We start from the raw sequence: 15,113 nt of genomic DNA on the forward strand, positions 1-15,113 counted from the left end.
AATAGCAAGGGCCTGGAAGACTCCGGTCCTTAGCTATGAGGCTGTTAAAAACTGCATGAATGATATAATGGTGAACGAAAAACTGACGGCGATAACATCAGACACCCATGCTAAATTTCTTCGGGTCTGGCAGCCCTGGGTGGCTTATACCCGCCCATCCAGATTCGATCCGGTACTCCTCTCCCTTTGATCGTTAGATGCCCCCCCTCTTCCCTTTCTCTTTCTCTCCCCCCCCCCTCTTTATCCCTTTTCTTTCTTTCTGCCCCCTTTCTCTCCTTTTCTTATTTCTCTATTGCTATCTCTTTTCTCATTTCTTTCCTTCTCTTATCATATCTGTCTCGCAATGCACTCAGGCTGTTTGCTGGCACCTATGCCCATTAGTAGGGTTTTCTTCTTATTCCCCTTCTGAAAGCAGCCCAACTCCGTCTGTTCGCGCTGCACTGGAAAAAATGCCTGCCATACATTTTTTTTCAGCATGCACCACCCCGGTAGGAGAAAATGCATTTTGACTTGTGATGGAACTAGACTGGAATAGCCACCCAACACAGTCCCACTGTACCTGTTTTGAATGCATCCTTAAAGTGTAAATATAGTTTTATTAAAAGACAAGTTCACCTTTCGTAATCTTTTACATGTTCAGGGTGTAATATTTAACATGTTACAAACAGATCACAGCACCCCAGCCGCCCCCCCCCCCCCCCCCCCCCCCATAGTGACAGGGCTCTGTGCATGGAAAACTACATGGTCCGGCAGCCTTTACGGCTTTGTCGGCTTTTGGTTTTCAATGAACTACTATGGGCAAGCAGATACACTGGCAGATCTTCTGGAGACCTGCATGGCACCATAATTCTGCTGATCCCTGGTCGAATACTTAACATGCTCCTTTACCTGCAAATAAAGTTCATTAAGGGAACTATATACATCGAAGAGCGCTATGTTGCAGATTTTTAGCTTTCCCGATTCTGAAGAAAAAGCTGTGTTTCAACAAGTCCTCTCCGGACGGCCAGTTAACACTAGGAAATGCATAGCAATGTGCTTTGCATTCCTGTGCTTTGTGCTTTGCGTTCCTGTGCAATTCTCATGCATTTTAGTGTGGTGTGATTTGAGCCCATTCATTTTGAATGGACTCAAATCGAGTTGCACCAAAAATAGTACATGCACTACTTTTGGCAAGTCACTGCAACTGGATCGCATAGAACGTCTTTACCATGTGATCCAGTGCAGATAACCGCACTGTGTGTGAGGTGTAATTACGGTAGCTTAACATTGCCACCTGCTGCTGATCTCAACTGCAATGTGTTTTGAACATGGTGTGGGAAAGGCGCACGGACTGTGGGTTTCCTGTACCACTTTCTGGCATGAATGGGGCCTAATTCCTGAATGTGTGGCTTTGGTTTCTTTTTACACCTGAGCAATCTCCATGTTCTAATGAAGAAACCACATTGTCTGCATCCCTTTGGAAATGTGTTTGTGTGTTTTTTACTTTTTTGTTTATTTTTATTTTTTTTAAATACAATACAAATAGAATACAAGCCTATGTCTGGGAAATCCTGTCATCTCCTTTGTAGGGGGTTTATATAAAGATGAAAAAGTGGTTGCATCCTAATTTTCTGAGATGCTAGACTACACCTATTTGCTCATTACATTGCCTTACAACATTTGCATATTAATATTTATAAGTAAACGACATCTGGGATTTATATTATCATACAGGATATTTATAGCGCCAACAGTTTGCTCCCTGCTCTTGAGAGCTTACAGTCTGTAATTTATGTGTATTATATAAAGTGTTGAGTTCTTTCCCTTTTTGCTCCATGTTACTTGTTTGTTAGCATTACTTTTGCCGAGCAACTGTCTTTGCTTGCTAACGCCATGACTACACTGCATACAAACCCAGAAACAGCAGCTGGTGTTTTCTTCCTAATCCTAAAAAGATCAACATCAATCATGCAGGTTCCATGCTCCAAGTTCGCTGTGTACGAGTGCGAGACACCCCTTTTTCTGCCAAGTAAGGAGCAACAAGTAATTCAAGAGACAAGTTACTGGGATGGATTACTAGCAATTCCTCTTTGGTTTGTTTGAAAATGTGTGTGGAATTAGAGATGGTATTTACTAATGTTAGCATTGTAGTACCATTGAGGTTTGTTAATGTCATGACAGTAAAGCACTTGCCCGCTTATCTTCAGCAGAGATTGAAGACTCATAATATATCTATCCATATGCCTAACCGTCTGTCATTTCTAGTGTTCTCTAAATTGAGGTTGTGACATTTAAATAGGAGAAAAAAAAATATTTCTGTATTTGCAAACTGTAACGGTCTTCATTCCTCTTACTTTTGTTAACCTAGAACACTCAAGGAGCTTACCGTCTGAGGCCCATATATCCAGTACTTTTTTTTTTCTCCGAGAATAGGTGCAGAAATCCTTTCTGAGTCACTGACCGTTTGTTTCACGCACTCCCAGTACCCCCACCTCCTTTAGAGGGCCAAGTATCATTTTGTGGTATGGAATTTATTAATAAAAAGAAAAGCAGTAAAATAGATCCCATGCAGCCAGCAGCAATAGACCTCCCCCCACCAGTAACTGGAGATTCCCCAGCAACAAAAGACCCCTGAGAGCAACAACAGATCCCAGCAGCCAGCATCAATAGACTTGCCAGCAACGGTAGACCCCTCTCTTAACAGCAGATTCATTCCAGCAACAATAGATCCCCTGTAGCAACAATAGTTCCCCCAGCTGCCAGCATCAATAGGCCCTCCAGCACACCACAGCATCCCCTGCTAATACATATAATCAGGGCTGGAGGTGTCAGAACTCCATTCCCCCATGTTCCCGTTGAAACAAAATCCCTGTCTTTCACATGCATACATGCACTAAGGCCATTTTAAACCAATATCCCAGCTTTGTTCAACTTTTTTCAGTCAAGGCACCCTTTAGAATTGCGCACGATCCCAGTACACACCAGTCTGAGTGCTTGTTCGCACAGGCAGTGCATTCGAGCCTGAACGCTCCCACACCTTGCATTCTTTAATGAGCTGCTTTATGCATGAAGTTAAAAACTCTCCCCTCAGCCTCCCTGATCCAGCAATGTGCACAAGAGCAACAGCTCTCCCGGGTCTCTCTCTCTCTCCTCATTGGCTGAGACATTGGCTCTCGCTGCTGCCAATCACAGCTAGTGAGGAGGGGGCGGGCTGAACAACAGTCTGTGTGTCTTGTGGGAACAAGCACAAACTAGTACCCTCAAAGCAAGCAGCTTGCTGTGTGGACACTCAGCAGAAGGGAGTAGCCAGGAGCGGTGGCGGGGGGGCCCAAAAAGAGGAGGATCAGGGTTTCTCTGTGTAAAATCATTGGAAGGTGCTTCTAACTTTGGGGGGGGGGGGGGGGTGTACTGTTCAGAGATCACTGTTCCTGATCACTCTCTACTCCCCTGTCAGAACAGGGATCTGTTTGTTTACATTGACAGATCCCTGTTCTGGCTCTCTGCAGACTAATCGCAGTAGGGTTGCCACCTGTCCAGGATTCACCTGGACAGTTCGGGTTTGGAATCATGTGTCCAGGTTTTGGATCGTCTGAAACCCGGACACATTATTTAGACTGGACTATGGCTAGGGTTACTGACTGCAGTTGTCTCAGCCGAGAGTGTCTGTTACATTTTTTCACACTGCCCAAAGCCAACACTAACAAACCACCCCCCCAAACACATACAGAGGGCAGAGGAGAGAGGGCTCGAACTGCACCTCTTCCCCCCCACCTCTCTCTGTCTGCCCACACTCCAATCCCTGGCGCTGTGCCTCAGAAAAGGAAAGTGGGGGCCGGAAATTTGAAGTCCAGCAGCCTCAGATCCATCTGGATGAGAGGTGTTGACTGCCAAGGGTGAGTGAGCTCACCATCCATCCCTGTCTGTGACTGAAGTCTTCCCCTTCTCCCTCTTGCCTCTGAGTAAGTACACCAAGGTAAATCAGGGTTCTCAGAGCACCCCTTACATCCGAGTTCCCCTTTACACCAGAGGCCACAGTGTTTCCCCTTACATCAGAATCTTCTCCGTACATCAGAGTTCTCACTGTACACCCTCAGTATTCCCAGAGCATCCCTTATGCTAGAGTCCCCAGAGTTCTCCCTTACATCAGAGTCTGCACAGAGTCCCCCGTTACAGTAAAAGGGAACTCTGAGTTCAGATGTAAAAGGGAACTCTGTGGATTTTGATGTAAAGGGAGACTCTTGTTATTAACTTCATATGATTAGAAATGTTATTTAGTAGCAAAATATATGTGTATTTTATACTATTAAAAAAAAAAATTCTGTGCGCCGCAAAAGTGTTCGGGTTTGACTTGAAGAAAAGGTGGCAACCCTAAATCGCAGGTGGCCGGCAAACCTCGCGGCCACGCGCATCAGCTCCCCTGCTGTGCAGCGGGCGCGCTCCTGCTATAGCTCTTAAAACAGTGGTCATCAACCCTGTCCTCAGGGCCCACTAACAGGCCAGGTTTCCAAGATAACTGAAATACAGGTGATCTCATTTGCTGCTCAGTGATTACAGTACTCTAGTCCGCATCTCCCCAAGGTAATGTATAAAACCTGGCCTGTTAGTGGGCCTTGAGGACAGGGTTGGTGTCCACTGTCTTAAAAGAGCCGACATACACCTACAGAAATTTGCGGGAACGAGCTGACCTGCCGCAGTATGACCAACACGGCTGGTCAGCAAGTGGTTAAAAAAAAAAAGCTGAACCTTTAGTATGAATTTATATTAAAGTAATGGGGCATACTGAGTGCACAAAATAATATTCCGCACCCCAAACATGCTTAATTGTATTGGACTGTATGGTTCAGTGTGCTTTCTCTGACCTGCTATTTGGGAAACCATCTCACTATAGCTTGATAACGAGGAGCGTTACTCTTTTATACATGCAGACCGTTACAGTATGTTAGTCATTTTGTTTATAATGTGCATCCTTTGCCTAATGATGCTGTTTAATTATTTCTGGAAAACTGTAAAATTTTTAGTTTTGTGATTGATTTTTTTTTTTTTTTCCAAACGGAACACCGGGTGTAGGATGTAAATTAGACCAGTTTCCAGTCTGTGATAATTGTGCTATCATTTTAATAAGATGGTTAATCAAACCTTGACTGTTCTTTTTTCTTTTTATAACAAAAGCCCTTTTGTTATGACAGCTACTTGGTATCTTTGTGAGGAGGGAAGCTCGCTTCTAATCAGAGCTGTGTTGTGGCCATTGCCAGGCTGTTATCTCACATGATAGTCGCCATGTTTTCAGTTTGAGGTTGTATTACACAGGAAACAGTGAAGTCTGTAGTAGAAACTCCAGTTTCATGTTGTTCCAGAAATAGTCAAACATTCCTTATGATTGTCTAGTAAAACTTCTATATACAAAGTATACACTTCAAATACTCAGTACAGGACACTTTGACAGTATAAATATGCAAGTGCTTTACCCTTCACATGTCTTCTGCTCATGTCATTTTATATTTCCATATATGGTTAATGCAATTTCTGCTAGTTTGCTGGACGGAGCAGCACCTTGTCTCTATGTATGTTCTCCTTGGGGCATTTTTTTTTATTATAGAATGTGTAAAGGTGTCAACACGTAACATTTATATGTTTGACCTGGTTTCTAAATACCCTGGAGATGCCAAATGTGCATGATGCATACTCTAAGCTTATCTCAACGTTGGCTCCAAATCAAGAGCTTTGTGTGCAAAATGTTACTCTGGGCGTATCCCATAAAGCAAAGAACACTGACAGAGCAGGTATTTGTCATTATGTACCCAACCTCTGTATTTCTCATTGCCTACTGACCTCTAAAGCTAGCCATAGATGGCTCAAAATTCAGCCAGTTCAGGAGAAACTAGATGCAGTTAGATCCCGTCCATCTAGTAAAACCAACCTGTTTTTTTTTTTTCGTACTACTTTTTGGTTTAGTTTATATGGCCCTCGACATTAATTACTTGAAGTCCAGAAGGTTTTTCCCCTTTTTTATGACTGGTGCATTTTTTTGCTATTCAGCACTATACTACTTTGCCACTTGTGTGGTCAAGTACACAAATGATTTTTTTGTCATACAAATAGAGCTGTTTTTTGGTGGTGTTTGATCACCACTGGGTTTTTTATTTTTGTGATCTAAATGAAAAAAGACCAAAGATGGTTAAAAAAAAAAAACTACATTTTATATAAAAAAATCCAATAAAAAAAAAAAAATCAAATGTCTTGATAAATTTAGGCCAAAATGTATTCTGCATACGTCTTTGGTAAAATTAAAAAAATATATATTAATTGGTTTTGAAAGTTTTTATATTGTCTATGAACTATACTATTTATACTGGAATTTATAAAGCTATAGTTGCTATACGGTAATGTTGGCAATCAGCGACTTAATGTGTGACTGAAAAAGTGTTGGGCAATCTGGCTCTAAGACACTATATGGGAGGGTCACTGACATGTACATTGACACTGGCTGGGAAGGGGTTAACTGCGAGCCTAACAATGTGAAATATGTGCTGCTTTTACTTTACTTATCTTGTGCTTTTTTTTCTGTTTCTTGTACACACAGTTGTGTGTTTTTAGAAGTGTGTGATTGGCCACAGCTGATCAGCTGACTTCTGCCAAAATCATTGGCTGAAATCAGCTGCCAAATTCGTTTTGTGTCTAATCATAGCAGGGGGCACACGCATGCATGGCCCAAACCCTGAAAAATGCTGTGATGTACCAGTATGTCACCTAGCCTTGCAGCTGCCATCCGCTCACAGTAAGGGTGGCCACAAGTGGTTAAGCAATAACAATAATTGTCTTTTTAGAGTTCTTCAGTACTCTGCAGCAAAGGTAAACACCCCTTATTGATGAAATTGGGAGGTTCCCAAGTGCAAATAATATCTTTATACATCCATTGGTATGGCCATTATATCATGTAGTACATTTTTCAGGAATGTTTAAAAGTTCAGGAATACAAAAAAAATAAACAATCCTACTCCCCTAGATGGCTGCAGCACCAATCCTAGCTGCACCTGTCCCCTGCCGCCTCTACACCAAAAACTGTAATTCATAATCGCTGATCGCTCAGTCTGCAGTCAACGGCTCTTGTGTTCTGCCCCCCCAGCGCACCTGAGCGCCAAGCTCTGGGGGGAACGGAAGCAGCTCGCTCAGTCTCCCAGCGGCTCGCTGAGCCAGTTGCTGGACCAGGCATCTGGGTGGATCCTGATTGTAAAGTCAGGACCTTTCCACAGCCTGGACCAGCTAAGTGATGTCAGCTAACAGCAGGCTTTAGCTTGCTGTCAACTGATAACCGGTCACACAATTGCCAAGGCAAGTGCCTTCTTTAAATTCATAGGAGAAGTAGGGCCAAAATAGCTTTAGCCCTACTTCTCCTTTTTAACGGCCAGTTTAATGTACAGAAGATTGCTTCTGAAGTTGTACTGTTTTGTGTTTATGTGAACACTATGATATAGTGCATGCATATCTGCAAGACCTTCCATTTTGCTTTATCCATGTTGTGGAGTTTACTTAACCACTTGGTGGCCAATTTTCAGCTTTTAGTGTTGTCACACTTTGACAGTTGAGCGGTCATGTTACATGGTACACATATGACATTTCTTTTTCATACATCATGGGAGACGGAGTCAGGCTAATATTCATTACCCACTGGGTTATGCTCCATCTCCCGGTGAATGGACACTGGTAGACCAAAGATCTTCAGATAGAAATTGATCCCCTATATAACCCCTCCCACACTGGAAGCACTTCAGTTTTTTACCAGTGTCTGAAAGGTTGATGGCATGGATTGTTTGAGCTCTCTGAACTCCAGGTCTCCAGTTTCACAAACGGTTCTTAAATGAATCAAGGGATTCATTTGACACAGGCTTTATTTGATTAGATAAATGGTACCCATTCCTAGCAAAGAAGACTCCAGATCCTGCAAGGTTTTGTCAGTAATGCGGCCTCCGGGCACTGGACCCTGCAAAGTGGAATCCTGGACACCTCAGCGCTAAGGCATTCCTGCAGGGTGCTGTTCAGGTCCAAGTGAGTGGACCCCAAACATAGAAAGGGAACCCAGTCATCCAAGGTCCTCAAGTGACAGGAACCCGCCATGATCAGTGACGTTTGGGCTCTTAGTTTCTAAGCTGCCCTGCGCCTGGATGGCTAAGTGAAACCACTTTACTATTATTGTGGGGTGTCCCAGTGATTGTTACAATCAGGTGTCCAGCCTCTAGCTAGCTTGATTAAGTGAGGTCACCATACGGGGAAGTTTTGGGCTAGCTGTGGGTGTTTGCAAAGTGTACCTTTTTTTTTTTTTTTTTTTTTTTTTTTTTGCTTGTGTCTGGCTATTTCTTAGGCCGCGTACACACGGGCGGACTGTCTGACGGACTTGGTCCGCTGAAACTTGTTTCAGCGGACAGTCCGCTCGTGTGTGGGCTTCAGCTGACTTTTTCAGCGGACAGTCTGGCGGACTAAGTCTTTCGGAATTTCCGTAATATTGTCCGTCCAACTTTGGTTTCAGCGGACAGTCCGCTCGTGAGTAGGCAAGTTGGACGGACTAAGTATGACGCATGCTCAGAAAGGATTTACACGGCCGAAGGTTGCATTGCAGTGTATTGGACGTCGTATTTCTAGTCCCGTCGTACGTGCTGTACACGTCATCGCGCAAGCTTTCAGCGGACTGTCTGTTCATCGTGTGTGGTCAAGTCCGTTCATTCAAAAGTAGGACGGACTGTCTGTCGGATTGTCTGACGGACTTAGTTGGCCAGACAGTCCGCCCGTGTGTACGCGGCCTTACCTGTATGATGGCGCACACTAGATTCAGCAGTTGTTTGCGCGTGGCTTCGCCACACATGCTCAGTAGCCTTTATCTGGGCGCACAAGGATTCGCATCATACACGCATACAGACACTTGGGTATCTGGATGACCTCCTGCTCAGAGATCACTCACTACAGGCTCTAGAACAGAGCAATAAAATGCACAATGCGGTATTTGGCAGGATCATAAATTCCGAAAAGTCAACCTTGAGACCAGCTCAAAGTGTATTTAGCTCTGATCCTAGATACGGTTCAAGCAAGAATATTCTTGACACCCGTAAGGATCTGTGCCCTGAAGGTTCAGGTGCATCAGATAAGGGGCACCAAACAACCCTCTATTCGGCTCTGTATGGGTCTTCTAGGGATGATGGTATCCTCCTTCGAGGCAGTGCCCCTAGCCAAGTTTCGTTGCAGGTCTTTACAACAAGACCTCTTGTTGGCCTGGACCAGAAGAGGAAAAGTCCTGGATTATCCAATGTGCTTATCTCCTCTGGCATGCTTAAGCCTAAACTAGTGGTTGCAGCATCAGAACCTGTGAAAGGGAAAATCCTTTCTCCAGGTAACTTGGAGAGTACTGACTACAGATGCCAGTCTCATGCTGGGGAGTGACCCTAGGAGGGCTCACAGCTCAGGGGAAATGGTCAGAGACAGAACAGATCCTGCCCATCAACGTCCTGGAATTACAGGCAGTACGTCTGGCCCTACGGTCCTGGATGGTAGAGAACAAGAAGGCAGATTATCTCAGCCGCCAGCAGATCTGCCCAGAGGAATGGTCCCTACGCCCAGGTGTGTTCCAGGAAATTTTCCAGTGTTGGATGGCCAGAGGTCCACCTATTGGCATCCACATTCAACAAGCTACAGCAATGTGTGTCCCGAACAAGGGATCCTCTGGCAATCTGAGCAGATGCTCTGATAGTTCCATGGAGACAGTACTCCCTGGTTTATGCTTTCCCGCCGACCCCTCTCCTTCCAAATTTGTTGCGCAGGATTCAGAAAGGGGGGGGTTCCATTCATTCTGGTGTCACCAGCCTGGCCAGAAGGATTTTCTCTACTTGCACTTTCAATATTAAAAACCAAACAAATATTGGGAATTAATCTCCTTAACACACAGCGCAGCCAGAAATAAAAACTGACAAGCTTTCTAATCCCTCTGCACTCTTTCTACAACTATACAAAACAAAGTTTTGCCTTTAGTTATACCCTTGCAGACCACTTTGACCTACAGGTAAGCCTAGATTAAGGCTTACCTGTAGGTCCAAGAAATATCTCCCAAACCTACACGATTTAGAAGATATTTGCAAAAAGACAGTCACCGCTGTCTACGGCGAATGCACCATAGACAGCGGCGCGCAGGAACACTGAGCATGCCGTTGTTAGCAGCAATATGCCGTTAGTGGCTGCTCCCGTGTGCATGCGCGGGAGGGATGTTATCGTGGCTCTGGCCAGTCACAGAACCGGAGCCACGATACCCGGAAAGAAGGACGCTCCGTGGAAGAGGGAACAGAGGTGACATCGCTGACTCCTGTGTCAAGTAAGTGACACATTATGCTTTACCTTTGCAGGGAAACAAAGAGGAAGTAAACACATTAGGGTTTACTTCCTCTTTAATGGGGACTCCAGAAGAGGAGGCTGCCCTGTGCTAAATTATTGTACACAGCACGCAAGTATAACGTCTTCATTATTAAAAAAAAAAAAAAAAAAGCTAGGCTAGAGCATCAAGCCATTGTTCTTCCGTTTTGTGATTTGTCAGCAGTTTCTTAACCACAGTTTTTAGACTTCCTAAAACAGATGTGGGTTATTATGATATCAAGTTTCCAGGGAATGCTTAAAGTGCTCCTGTAATAGTCTTGAATAACTAATGTACAAAAGTGCATGGGCATTTTATTTACTAGTAGAAGAGACGCTTAGTCATTTTAAAAGAGAAAAATTATATATATGATGAGAAACGAAAGCCATGTGGGCTGAATGCTGGCCGATATTGGCCGGTTCAATAAAAACTGACCGGAAATCAGCCCGTGTGCATGCCAGCTGGTTCGACAGAATCCGGTCGGCTCACTGACCAGAGTGTTCTGGTGGGTGTGCCGCCCCGCTGTCAGAACACAACAGCTCAGCGGGGGAGGTTGCTGTACTAACATTGGACCGTTAGTACATTGGCTCCGACCTTCTTCTTTTTTTTTCCCCCTCAATCTGTAGGGTTGAACAGAAAACGGTGTGTACCAGGCTTAAGAGATCTATTAGTAAAAGCAGCACACATTTAACCCCTTGGTTGCCCTAGATGTTAACCTCTTTCCAGCCAGTGTCATTAGTACAGAGGCATTGAAGGAGATTTACTAAGACTGCATAATCTTGTGCAGCTGTGTATGGTAGTCAATCGGCTTCTCATTTCAGCTTGTTCAATTAAGCTTTGGCAATTTAAACCTGAAAGTTGATTGGTTTGTATGCAGAGCTACACCATATTTTGCACACTCCAGATTTAGTAAATCAATTCCATTATATGTTAGTATTGCCGATCTCTCTATTAGTCCACGTTCACACTGAGCTGCAGGACGATTTCACTCCCGCATGTCAGTCCCGATTTTGGCTGCAATTTCAGAGACATCTGTGTGGGTTTCTGTACAGATATATGTCAATGTAAATCGCAGCCAGAAATCGCTGAAAGTAGTACAGAAACTTTTTTAAATCTGTGTAGCGCCGCGCCGATTTAGGATGGTGCCATTATCAAATCGCATGTCAAAATGCTCCCTTGTGAACCGGGGCTTAATGTGACTGATGTCCGTATCCATCGGTTCTCTGCAGTGCCAGTTAGCGTCAGATTACCCACCGACATCTCAGTCCCATTATTAGTAGCTGATCACCGCCAAAAATAATAAATAATAAATCCAGGATATATACCATATTTTGTAGACATAAAAACTTTCACGCAAACCAATCAATATACACTTATTGGAATTGGAATTTTTATTTTTTACTTTAGACCTGTAGCAGAATACATTTTAGAAATAATTAGATTTTTTTTTTGGACAGGTTTTAGGTGTTGTACATATGTGTGTGTGTATGTATGTATGTATGTATGTGTATATATATATATATATATATATATATATATATATATATATATATATATATATATATATATATATATATATATATATATATATATATATATATATATATATATAATTTTTTTTTTTATTATTATTGATATAGCATAAAATAAAATGGTGATCAAATACCTCCCCAAAAAAAGCTCTATTTGGGTGAAAAAATAAACATTGGGTACAGCGTTGCATGACCGTATAGTTACCAGTTAAATTGGCGCAGTTCTAAATGGTAAAAAAAATTGCCTGGTCATGAAGGGGTAAAATCTTCCGGAGCACAAGTAGTTACATTTTTGACCTGGGTATAAACTTTGCCCACCTCTTGAACCAGAGAGACCACCCAATATACAGTGGGTCATGACTGGGAAACTTGCTCTATATTTGCATTACAAAGTGCCTGGCAGTTTGAGACTTGGGCACAAGCCAGCTAGGGTATGGTGATATGTAGGTATCGAACTGCCATCTTTGTGTCACTTCAGGTTCATTTTAGACACATCTAGATAAAGTACCTGTTCAAGGGAACCTTTTTACATTAAATTCTCTTTATCCCTGAAATGCCTTTCCTTTTTTTCATATTAATGAAATAAGTATGACTGCTTTACTTGCACACATGGCTGTTTTCCATTGCATTAATGCACATAAACCTCCTTTCTGTTTCATATCCTAGTAGATTGATTATCAATATAAAGTAAAACCTTGGTTTGAGAGTAACTTGGTTTGAGAACGTTTTGCAAGACCAGCAAAATTTTAAATAAATTTTGACTTGATATACAAGTGATGTCTTGATATACAAGTAGGGTGATGTCACAACTGAGTATAAAAAAGAGAGGCGCCTTTAAGTGTAGCAATATGGTTACATTTAATGAAGGTACAACATTTAGAAACTCTTATGGTTGACGATTAAGAGAGTCACATCTTTGTATGCAAGAACTGGGGTAAAGCTGTCCACACAGACCATCCTCCACACCGCCATCGACGTCGTCCATTTCTCACTGCACTCCACGAGTGGTTCAATCGCTCTACTGCAGGGGGCGGTGTGGAAGACGGTCTAGGTGGACAGCTTTACCTCAATTCCTGCATACTAAGATGTGTCTCTTTTAATCAACCATATGAGCTTTTAAATGTTGTACCTTCATTAAATGTAACTATATTGCTACACTTAGACCCCGTTCACACTGTCTTGCTTTGCAGGCGCTATTGCGCTAAAAATAGCGCCTGCAAACCGACCTAAAACAGTCGCTGCTGTGCCTCTAATGTGAAAGCCCCGAGGGCTTTGACACTGGAGCGGTGTGCTAGCAGGACGGTGTGTATACCGCTCCTTCACCGCTAGTGCCTATTGAAATCGATGGGGCAGCGCGGCTATACCGCCGGCAAAGCGCCTCTGTAGAGGTGCTTTTTAACCCTTTCTCGGGCGCTAGCCGGGGTAAAACCACCCCGCTATCGGCCAAATGGCACCACAAATCCAAGTAGCGGCGCTTTAATGCTGACACACCTCCCGTCCCAGTGTGAAAGGGGCCTTAGAGGTGCCTCTCTTCTCTCTTATACTTTGTAGCTCCGGATTTTTCTTCTAATCCCCTTGTGGAGGCTTCCATTTGTGGACAGACATTTTATGGTTACACAATTGCGTTGCTATAATCTTTTTTTATATGGACTTTAAACTGAAGGATTTGTGAATAAATGGCTGTGGAAATAATCCTCTGAGTTTTCATTACTTCTTACGGGGAAATTCATTGTGATATACAAGTGCTTTTGATTACAAGCATGTTTCCGGTACAAATTAGGCTCGTAATCCAAGGTTTTACTGTATCTGTGATATCTATCTATCTCTATCTGTGATAGAGAGATTCTAATCACAATATAATAAAACTCTGTATAGATGCAGTGGAACCGATAACTTGACAGACTGTCACCAAAACCACTAAGCACTCAAAGCATGTTTTTGTCCATGTTTTGTATTATCAAAAGCACTGTATATAGTAGAACCAACTGTTATAGTTGTGTTAAACACAGTATATTGAGTGGCAAAGTATCCGGTAGACAGTAATTAGAATTAAACATGAGCATGTCCTAAAAGGTTTACTGGTCTGTTTTAATTTTCTGGTTTAAAAAAATACAAAATATCAGGAGACAAGCAGATGATGTGAATGTACGAACAGTAATAATGTCTGCTGTATTATGCATTCAGAGCTGTATACTCCAAGCAGGGAATAAAGCAGATTTATTGTATATTTTCCATTTAGCGTGACCTTTTGCTCTAGGTCTTTTCTGCATCATTCGGCAGTATTGATTTCCAATGGCTTGCGCGTGTAATGAGGAAACAGCTTTGATGAAAGCAGGCTAGCATTGTTCCAGTGCATGAGCGTAGTTGTTACACAGTGCCTGGACAGCCTGGCACATTGCTGCTTCTCACCATGCAGGTTGTGCTGTTGTGTGTCACTGTTAATTGCACCTTACCTCACACATCTGCATGAGGACACGCGACATGTGCCAGGATGGGTGGGGAAAGAGCCAAGTCATTAAATATTAATGTTCTGACTTCTAAATTTAGCTGTAGTCTAGTCACGGCTAGCCTGGGATACATTGTGTCCTAAACAATGAGGCCTGGGTTGTTATCAAGTCACAGTTTATAGCACTGTCCTTTTTATTGGCACAGCCTGTCTTATTCTTTTTAAGCAACTTAAACCGTTTTTCCTGTTAATGTTTAGGCAGAGAAAGTGATCCTGGCAGCAAGACAGCAACAGACAGGAAGCCTGGCGTGGCAGTTATGAACTTACCGCCCGATGTCAGCTCTGCAAGCTTGATAACCAGAGGAGCTGACGACCAAGCTTTACACAGTCAGAGCCACAAAGAGGAGAAGCATCTGTCCATCTCTGGAGCAACCTTGGAGCTTCACACCCAACCTACAGGGACAGAAGGCAGGGCTAATCCTGACAGCAGCTTCTCTACTGGGGATGCTGGGAAGAATAACAACCTCCTGCAACCAGAAGCAACAGCGAACAGCAGCAATGTGTCAGAAATAGAAACATTCTCCAAGGAGGGAGTAGAAGAACAAGCAGAGAGCCCAATGGTAGACAAATTAATTTCAGCAGCCACAGTTCACTCAGATTGTGTTTCTTCAACGCAGGATGATACTACTGGAGGCGGCAGTTCTTTAGAGGGCTGTAGTCCTAGCACAGAAGACCCTGCCACTAGGGATGAAATAACGGATAAAAAATGGAT

The 15,113-nt window shown here is 43.2% G+C and overlaps 1 protein-coding gene across 2 annotated transcripts in view; it reads left to right on the forward strand.

The window, feature by feature from the left end:
- Nucleotides 1–15,113, forward strand: part of CNST (consortin, connexin sorting protein) — a 178,297-nt gene that overhangs the window by 107,879 nt on the left and 55,305 nt on the right. For both annotated transcript variants that reach the window (XM_077486144.1, XM_077486145.1), the window contains exon 9: nucleotides 14,604–15,113. This exon is cut by the window's right edge and continues 289 nt beyond it. In XM_077486144.1, the coding sequence (XP_077342270.1) occupies nucleotides 14,604–15,113 (510 nt within the window). The remainder of the gene's footprint in view (nucleotides 1–14,603) is intronic.

Source organism: Lithobates pipiens, unplaced genomic scaffold (assembly GCF_037356315.1).
Source record: "Lithobates pipiens isolate NorthernLeopardFrog02 unplaced genomic scaffold, aLitPip1_a1.2 Scaffold_18, whole genome shotgun sequence".
Lineage (NCBI taxonomy): Eukaryota > Metazoa > Chordata > Amphibia > Anura > Ranidae > Lithobates > Lithobates pipiens.